This window comes from Pristis pectinata, chromosome 20, assembly GCF_009764475.1.
Source record: "Pristis pectinata isolate sPriPec2 chromosome 20, sPriPec2.1.pri, whole genome shotgun sequence".
In the NCBI taxonomy this organism is placed as follows: Eukaryota; Metazoa; Chordata; class Chondrichthyes; order Rhinopristiformes; family Pristidae; genus Pristis; species Pristis pectinata.
This window is the reverse complement of record NC_067424.1, coordinates 28,385,840-28,395,462: the sequence shown is the minus strand read 5'-3', so window position 1 is coordinate 28,395,462 and position 9,623 is coordinate 28,385,840. Positions and strand designations below refer to the sequence as shown.

At 41.1% G+C, this 9,623-nt stretch overlaps 1 protein-coding gene across 4 annotated transcripts in view; it reads right to left on the bottom strand.

Annotated features, from left to right (window-relative positions):
- Positions 1-62: 62 nt before the first annotated feature.
- Positions 63-9,623, bottom strand: part of fance (FA complementation group E) — a 33,298-nt gene continuing 23,737 nt past the window's right edge. For 2 of the 4 annotated variants that reach the window (XM_052034914.1, XM_052034913.1), the window contains exons 6-10: positions 8,139-8,262; positions 7,019-7,094; positions 5,636-5,702; positions 4,958-5,083; positions 63-1,638 (exon numbers count right to left, since the gene is read on the bottom strand). In XM_052034914.1, coding sequence (XP_051890874.1) covers positions 1,537-1,638; positions 4,958-5,083; positions 5,636-5,702; positions 7,019-7,094; positions 8,139-8,262 — 495 coding nt within the window. In that variant the 3' untranslated portion in view covers positions 63-1,536. The remainder of the gene's footprint in view (positions 1,639-4,957; positions 5,084-5,635; positions 5,703-7,018; positions 7,095-8,138; positions 8,263-9,623) is intronic. The other 2 variants (XM_052034912.1, XM_052034911.1) reach the window with 2 other exon arrangements.

Here is a 9,623-nt window from a genome sequence, read left to right as displayed (position 1 = left end):
GATAGGCACAGCATTCAACTGTTTGTCAAGCAATTGGTACTTAACTACTTGCTCTTTATGGTAAGACATTGGTTTGAACCATTGCTGTAAATATGAGGAAAGGACTCTGCAATGCTGTTATAACAAGGGAAAGGAAGTGATGATGCTTTCCTGTAAGGTTTAAATTCAGATGTCCTCCTAATTGTTGTTGTGGCTGAACAAGTCCTCCTGTTGATCAGAAAAAATTTTAACTGTAGGGAAGACTTGCCCGACTAGTGAGGCATTTTATCTTCTGGGATCTAGGATAATCCAGACAAAAACTTCTAATGTAGCTACCAGAAGGGCGTCCTCATTTTATGTGAGTAACTAATGTGAGGCACCTCTTACCCTTCATTTGCACATTTTCACAGTAGGATTTGAACTCTTTTCATGGTGTGAAAGGTCAATGTGATGTTTCTGCAAGGATTCTGTGTAACTGCTAAAGGTTTAGCAACTCTGGACAAAGTGGGGAAAAGCTAGACAGATGAACAAAAATAGCAGGCTTTTCATCCCTTCAAGCCAGATCTATTCACCAAGAAGTTTGCTAATCTTTACCACCATTTTCCTGTACCATCTCCATAATCCCTTGGTTCTTCTAATATTCAAAAACAATGTTATGAATGAACTCATGCTCTAGCCAAGAAAAATCCAAAGATTCATCACCCTGAGTGAAGATATTTCTGCTTGTTTTGGTCCTACTCTTTATTTTGAGAAATAAGGTGTGAAATTAAAAACTAATAGCAAGTAATCACAATTGTACAAATACCATCAAAAATCTGAATGTTGAGCACAGCTGCTTGAATTGTTGTGCCTTAATTTCCAAATCACTTCACCTACCTCCTCAACACACATCGCCACGTGATGGCAGCAGTGATTTGCTGTAGAGAACCAAGTCTTGTGGGAGGGAAGTTCTTGGCTCCAGATTCTCACAAGTATAGTTGGCTCATCATACCTCAAAAAAAAGTTGGCCTTAAATATGCTTGATTAACAATTTCAGTGTGTTAGTTTGTCTTTCCACTAATCATAGGAATAATGTTTACAGTAACTGCTTGCTCTAATATTTGCATAACTCCCTACAGCTTTAACTTAGTCCCATGAGAGTTTTGGAATATTCTGTTATCATGTGGTTAGATAATGACTGCAGTAATTTATTAACACTTAAAGAAAACTCCTGTCTTAGGGCAAGCAATTTGGCCAAATGTAGTTCTTTCTCTTTTTATTTAATCTCACTCGTTATTTTCCCAGTAAAGTCTGGGACAGGCAGGTATCAATTTCTCTGAATACATTAGTATAGTGATTACTAGAGAGCTACAGCACCACTAAGTGGTGGAAAGGTGCAAATGCAGGCACAGCAGAGAATGATGTACTTCATGTGTGTATTTGAATACAATCAATTTAAATAACTATAGTGACTTTTACAACAGCTCATCATCCATTCTGATTCTGGACCTTTGGAAGCATAGTCTCCAATCAAGACAATGCATAATAATTTATGTTCGACATTAAAAATAAAACAAGTTATATGTTAATATGTTTCAGTGCAGCCTGCATTGATTTCTTCAGAAATGTTGTGTGTATTGCCAAGACATGAGACAGCATGTTCTTGTGAACGAGTGTTATCTAGAAAAAGCAACCAAAAAAAAATTTTAGTATTCCTTAATGCCTGTAGTCATTTGCCTTTTAAACTCTAAAATGGACAGTTTAGATGTCTGGAAACTGTACCTAGTACATTATGCTCATATTTAAAAATCCTGCAACTTATCAATTTAAGCACAATAGTAAATTGCAAAGTTGTCAATGTAGTTTAAATGATCAATTCACCTACAGGTGTGCCCTACAATATGGCAGTTTGGGTAATAGAAATTTGTCTCTACAGAATTTACAAATCACTACCCAAAAATAAGATACAGAATAAAATTTGCTCTCACAGAACTTGTGAACAATAAGGTAAATAACTCAACAATTTTATTTTCCAACTTGTGTTTCTTAATGTATGCAGAGATGACACAGTAATAGGTGGACCAAGGAGGGATGGGTGAAGTTGAAAGATAAGCAGGTGTAATAGGTAGAAGTAGACATGGGGGGATAAAAGAGGGGTGGCAGATGAAGCTATGTGGATGGAGGGGAGGGTGAAGATGGAGACAGGCTGGAATGTGATGAGCAGGGACACAGGCTACAAGTGTGCTGGAATCTGATATGGAACCAGATGGGAAGAACCAGTGGGTAAACTGTGTGGAAAGTAGGTGGAACAAAACAGGCGGAGTGGTGTATGGGAAAAAAAATGGGAGGACCAGGAGTGGATCGGAAGGAGAGAGAGGGGAACATGAGGTAAGAATTACCTGAAAGTGGGAAATTCGATGTTGATACCATTGGGTTGTGGACTACCCAGGCGGAATATGAGGTGGTGTTCTCGTTTGTGTTTGGTCTCACCCTGGCATTGGAGAAGGCCAATCATAGAAAGATCAGTGTGGGAATGGAAAGGGGAGTTGAAGCGGCATGCAACCAGGAACTCGAGATGTCCATTGCAGACAAAATGCAGGTGCTCTGCAAATTGGTCACCTAGTCTGCACTTGGGCTTGCCAATGTAGAGGAGGCCACATTGGGAGCACCAAATGCAGTTGATGAAGTTGGTGGTGGTGAATCTTTACCTTGCCCAGAAGGGCTGTTTAGGTCCCTGAATGATGATGAAGGAGGTGGTGTAGGAATAAGTGTAGCACCTCCCATGGTTGTAGGGGAGGGTGCTAGGGGTTAGGGAGCAGTGGGTGGAGAGGAATGAGCATGCCAGGGAATCACGGAGAGAGTGGTTCCTGCGGAAGGTGGAAGAGGAAATATGTAATGAGTGGTGGGATCCTGTTGCAGTTGGCAAAAGTGCCAAAGGATGATGTGCTGGATGGGGAGGCTGGTAGGCTGTAAGGCGACGACTATGGAAATTCTTTCTCTGTTCTGGTTGATTGAGTGGAGGTGGTTAAAGGCAGAAATTTTGGAAAACAGAGGAAATGTGAGAGAGGGCTCCATCTACCACAGTAGATGTCCTGGAATGGAAGGCCTCATCTTGAGAGCAGATGTAGTGGAGATAGAAAAATTGGGATGGTATCCTTACAAGAAAAAGACTGGGAAGATGAAATTTAATAACGGCTTGTTTACTCAGACACTGAGTTGTTATAACTGCTCCTCCAACTTTCCTCATGGTGGCCAGGACAAGGTCAGAATTAGGGACTTTAGGACATTTCAGAAGATTCTTCCAGGTGGCAGTTCAGGAAGCAGTGGCTGCCACATTCAATGATAATGCACAGCCGCACTACATGGATCTTCTGCACACATGACCAATAACTAAGTTCATGTATAGCTGTCAAGTATACTGGAATGGCACTGCCAAGGTCATGGGCATATTACAGCTAAGTGAAGGGCAGAAGCAGGATTGTGCTAACCATCTGTCTGGGCATTCTCCTTCCAGCCAGCTACCCAAACACAGACCACAGCCAGCAGCACTTAATCTACAATCTGATGTCAGCTATCATGTAGCAACAAGCAAACACACCCAATTTAAGTGGGCAAAGTCTATTCTGAAATACCCATTCTATAACATATTTAATACTAACTATCAAAGGCTAATTTGAATTATCAACAAGAAATAGATAAAATTCCTGCTTAGATCCATGCAGCAGTTAAAAGCCAATTGAAAAAGCATTAGCATGCAATTAGTTATCATTTAATTTTCCAAACACGTAGAGAAAAAAAAGTACCAAAGACCATTTCTGCACTTAATCTGTATAATAACTTTATGTGAGTTCTTGACTCCATCAATAGAATATTAAGAACATATCATTCTATGCAAATCCAATTTAATTCTACTGTTAATAAAATGTACTTAACACAGGAGACTAAATTTTACAGAATTAATTGTGTCATGGTTCTCCTTGGGGTCAACAACATTATTTTGGGAATTGTCAGTGATGTTAAACTTTGGCCTCAATGCTGCCTCAAAAAAAAATTTAAATGATAAAAAAGCCATTGCATTTCATTATCAAATTCAAAGTTTCTCACCTTTGAATTGGACCACTGCTGTTTATCTCATCTAGCAATGGAGATATCTTAATGTACTGCATTGCAATTATTCAGTGACAGATGTGCACTTGGGCTTTTAGTTATTTTATACCTGCATCCAGATGGCTGGATGTACTGGGTCAGATTGGGCTTGTGCTGCAGATCAGCAGGACCAATTGAGCTGGATCCCTGGTTGCTGCAAATTCCTGCAAGGCAGAGCAGTCCGCAGATGGTGACTGATGGCTATTCGATAGCTTGCTGTTGTCAAAGGCCTTTGAACTATTTTAAAACATCTCTGATAAGCACAGACATTTAAAAACAGTTCAAATAGATTTAAATATCTAAAATGATTTTTAAAAATTGTAAATAATACATTTACATTACAAACATCTTCAAGCTACTGCTTTTTCCAAGGGAAAGGGAATCAAAAGCTAGAGGGCAGTAGGGTTAAGGTGAGAGGAAGGATTTAAAAAGGACCTGAGGGGGCAACTTCTTCACACAGAGGGTGGTGCGTTTCTGGAATGAGCTTCCAGAGAAAGTGGTTGAGGCAGGTACAATATCAATATTTACAGGATAGGAAAGACTTAGAGAGATATGGCCAATCATGGGAAAATGGGACAAGCTTAGATGGGCATCTTGGTTGGCATGGACTAGTTGGGCTGCAGGGGCTGTTTCTGTGCTGTAGGACTCTATGATTCTACTAGAAATTAGTATCAAGAAAAAGCAAGCACATTTAGACTCACAGACACCTCCCCTACACCCAGCTCCGCTTCTGGCATCAAGGCTTAGCAAGTAAGCAGTGAACAGGGAGGACAGTGACTCCTGTTGCACTCCACTCCACATTCAAGCAGCTCAGTTGAAGAGTTAAGATCTGAATGCCCAGTGTAATACTCACATAAGTTGGGTACTTTGTAAGCATAGCTAAGACCATCTTGGCATATTTTACTGAGTTGTTGAATCTCCCAGCTTGCTGGCTTAACTTTTGAATAAACTGCTCAAACAGTTCAGATGTTAGTTCCACCTGTCAAGAAAAGCATAGCAGTCGTTTAAAAAGCAGACTAACATTCCTACCTCAGTCAACACCATGAAAACATGTGACTCAGTCATTTATCAACATTATTTGTGAAAAACTGCATTGTGACAGTTGATTGTCACATCTGTTACATAAAAAGGGTGATTACAAGAAAAAAACAGAACGTATTTGTATCGGTTAAATTATGAGGGGTTTTATCACTCATTTATATTTCAGTACTGTCAATTCTGTAAATAATTGACAAATCCCAGTTTTGTACTTTTGAGTAATACTTCCCTTCATCTCGTCCCTTCAAGGGGTACAGTGCCAGGGTGGAACTGCCCTCTGGCACCTTGCCCAAGAACTATTCAATACTAATTATGAAACTAATTCAAATCACAAACAGATGGTATTTTACAATGACAAACAAAACCTGATACAAGCTGAAGCTGCCATTTATCTCTAGGTCAACAGGTCGGCTTGGATGTTGTAAACATTTGCACAGTGAAACCATAAGAGTGCTTTATGTTGTCCCCAACTTGCGGTTATTTTATTGATTACCTTCCTCTCAAGTAATATATGGACCACAGAAAGTATTTCTTCACTCCATGTTACCGACAGGATATGTCTGTAAGTATATCACAATAATTAACAGGAATGGCCAACACAGTTAAAAGAAAATCCTAACTAATGGTCCTATTTAAAACATGCTATAACCATTGTTCAATCTTTTCAATTCCCCCTTTCTTTTCAACTCTTCATTATGGCCTTCCACAGACCACATTATTACTGCTCCTGTGCCAGCAGTTTAATATTGTTTGGAGTCACCTCGATCTTCCTTGTTGGATAAAGGCAGCAAGTAATACTTTGTGGAGACACTAGAGACTGCAGATGCTGGAAATCTGGAGCAACAATCAAAAAGTTGGAGGAACTTAGTGGTCAAGCAGCATCCATGGAGGAAATGGACAGTCGATGTTTCGGGTCGAGACCCTTCATCAGGACTGGAAAGAAAGATAGCCAGTAATATATAGGTGGTGGGGGGGGGGGGGGGGGAGGGAAAGGATGGAGCAAGAGCTGGCAGGTAATAGGTAGATCCAGGTGAGGGGGGGTGATAGGCAGGTGAGGGAAGGGGGAGAATGGGAATGATGTAAGAAGCTGGGAGGTGATAGGTGGAAGTGACAAAGATCTGAATGTCCATTTCCCTCCATAGATGCTGCCTGACCCGCTGAGTTCCTCCAGCTTTGTGTGTGTGTTGCTGCAAGTGATACTTTGCTACTGTGGAAACCAATCAACACAAGAAAGGCAATATATTTTGCTGATGTGAATTGCCCATCAGTTTTAAAGTGGCATCCACAAATGCTGCCATGCAAGTCACTACTTCAAAAGTGATTTTTACAGAATTTTTAATTTATCAACTGAATTCAGTTAAAGCCAAATGAAAACCAATGCGTTCTGATTTACTAAAAGTAGAGATAATACTCCTTTGGCAGCAGAATGTTTGCAAGTAGGGCAAGGTTGTTAAAGCCATCTATAATGATGAATATTTAACATTCACTTTTGCTTATTTGAATTTAAGTTCCCAATAGCACAGCCATAGGAATTCCTTCTACAGTGGTGTTTTACAACTGTTCTGCATAAGTTATCTTTCACTTTTTTCTCTCTCTCTTTCAAAACTAAAAAAGGAGAAATAAAACCCACATGTTTTTAAATGACCAATACTTGTAGCTTAATTTTATTTTTAATGCATAATTTCTGTGGTTACCATAAAGACCTTCAGCTAAGGCATTTTCACCACTAGGACTCTCTGATAGTCAACCAGCATGGAATGTTTCAAGCTAAACTGGCCCCACAAAACTTAATTTATATAAAATACCTTTTGTTGATGGAGATTTGTACAAGGTATGCATAAAATGTAAACTTTAATTAACAACAGAATAAATCAACCTAAAAGTCACTGTTAAATGGTCTGGTTCGAGGCAGTCTTCCATAAGCCTGCATATGAGTTCCACTTGAACATTTCCTGTAAAAAAAATCCAGAAACATTGGATTTCCTGTTATATTGAACAAAAATTAATAGTTTTTTTGCCATTTTAATAAAATTTGATACATAAATTTATAGCTCTGGATCAGATGATATTAACATTTGCCAGAATTACAGTGTTATAGCATGAAAATATGCAAGTAAGTAAAGGCTCATAACGAAATCTCTCAACCTCAGTTAGGCAACTGTCTCGAGTGTAGGAAAGGCAGGTTCAGACAGAAAGAAAAATTCCACACAGATGAAAAATTGCTCTAGTTGTTACTTGTATTGACAATACAAACATCACTTATGAAGGGATTTAGTGTGATACAAACACCAACCAGAACAAAGTAACCCTCAATTCATCAAAACACAGTACACCTCTAACAGCTGGCATACAAGCAGGACGTCAAACTTTGAAACTGTCATTCTGCAGATTTCATGTGTGTGACTAGAAACAAAAATGTAACCTAGAGACTCATCAAATTGTTTCACAAGATTACACCTATTCAAGTCTATCAGTGACAGCCTAGTTAAAAAAACTTCTTTGAAATTAATATCTTGGGATAATTTGAATAAGCTGAGACTTGGAAGAGACTATAGTTCCTAGTCCTTTCAACTATTGGAAGGATACCTCACCTCAACAAATTATTCTATACTACAGGGGACCGATTGCTATGATAGTCAATAACTTCACTGCTGTATCATGTAACCATCACGTGATAGGTGAACTAAATGGATAAAAGGTATTTTACATCTAGCTATTCCTACATTCCCATGTTCTGCTCAGTGCCTTGTTCCACTACGATAACAGACAAGGGTTCAAATCCATAATTTTGCCAAAACAAAATACTGATGACTTCTACTTTTCTCACAATGGGAAGAATTAAAGGTGAATGTCAGTGCAAGAGAGACAAGAGTAAGCATTAAACTAATTTGTGCATTAACCAATTATTCAGTATGATTACAGTGTTTTTCCTCATTTTTAATTAGACATTGCTAATTAGTAGCTAGCAGTATATCTCACAAAAACATTGACCTTACCTATGTCTGGAGTCTGAAGGAGTGGCCCAATCATTGCAATGCAGATTGGGCGTGGATATTTCTTGCAGAACAAAGTGATGGCAGCTGTTAGAAAGCGTGATGCAGGCTCTGTCAGTGAGAGTACCTGTGAATATACACAATCCATATCCATTATTGAACTCTTCCTTGACTGAAAGCCATGTTCCTCTTGTGAGAAATGGTTCTATAGGAACTTTACATACATCCCTTCCTTGGCTTCACAACCTTCATCTATGGGATCTACATTTGCTCCCACCTCGGTTCTTATATTGACTTATTTCCATTCTCTCAGTGTCACAATCTGTGTCAGATCTGTTCTGATGATACCAACTTCCATGCTGATTACATACTCCTTTTTCTTCAACCAAATTAATATGAAAATTAAAGAGTTCATGATAAATGCAATAAGGAGCAGTTAAGATAAGAACTTTTTTTTAGAACTGCTGCAGTGGCTAGCTACACTACTATAGAATAAAGACACGGAGTCTGTTGCTTGGAGTCAGAAAGCGATTGCTCGACAGGGGCGCGGTGCGCCTTTTAATACCGAAACTCTTCCCACGCTTCAGTTCCCGCGCTGACGTCACACGCGGGTCACTTGACCTTCCAGCGCGGGCTTTCCTAGCCCAACGATGGAGGAGGAGGAGGGCCCTGCGCCACCTTGGGTCGAGGCCTCTGACGACGCTCGCGATCTCGGGAGCTGGTTAGATACCGGTAAGGTGAGTTGTCACATAACCCCACCCCCCCCAGAACCGGCGATACCATCGCGAAAGTCAGAATTAAATAAACTATGACTTGGGTGGCCTGCCCCTGCGTCGCGCTCACTGGACCACTACCGGTTGGTCCAGGTCTAAATGAGCCGGCTTCAGCCGGTCAATTGTAAAAACCTCCTCGCGCCCCCCAATATCCAGCACAAACATAGACCCATTGTTCTTGACGACCCAGAATGGCCCTTCGTACGGCCGCTGCAGCGGTGTTCGATGCGCGCTCCTCCTGACCAAGACAAACTTACAGTCTCGGAGGAATGTGGGCATACGGGTTGGGGCTTGTCCATGTCGCAAGGTGAGTATCGGGGCCAGGTTGCCAAGCCGCTCGTGCAGCCGGTTGAGCGTCGCAGCAGGTTCTTCCTCTGGTCCCCAAGGGGCTGGTAGGAACTCGCTCGAGACGACCAAGGCCATTTCGTGGACCATCTCCACGGACGAGGCATGCAGGTCCTCTTTTGGCATGGTACATATCCCCAGCAGGACCCAGGGGAGTTCGTCCACCCAGTTGGGCCCCTTAAGGTGGGCCATGAGTGCCGACTTCAGGTGTCGATGGAACCTCTCCACCAGCCCATTGGATTGCGGATGATAGGCGGTGGTGAGGTGGATCTGGGAACCGCACAAGTCGGCAACGGCAGACCACAGGCCAGAGGTGAATTGAGCTCCCGTCTGAGGTGATATGGGCCGGAACACTGAAATGGGCCACCCA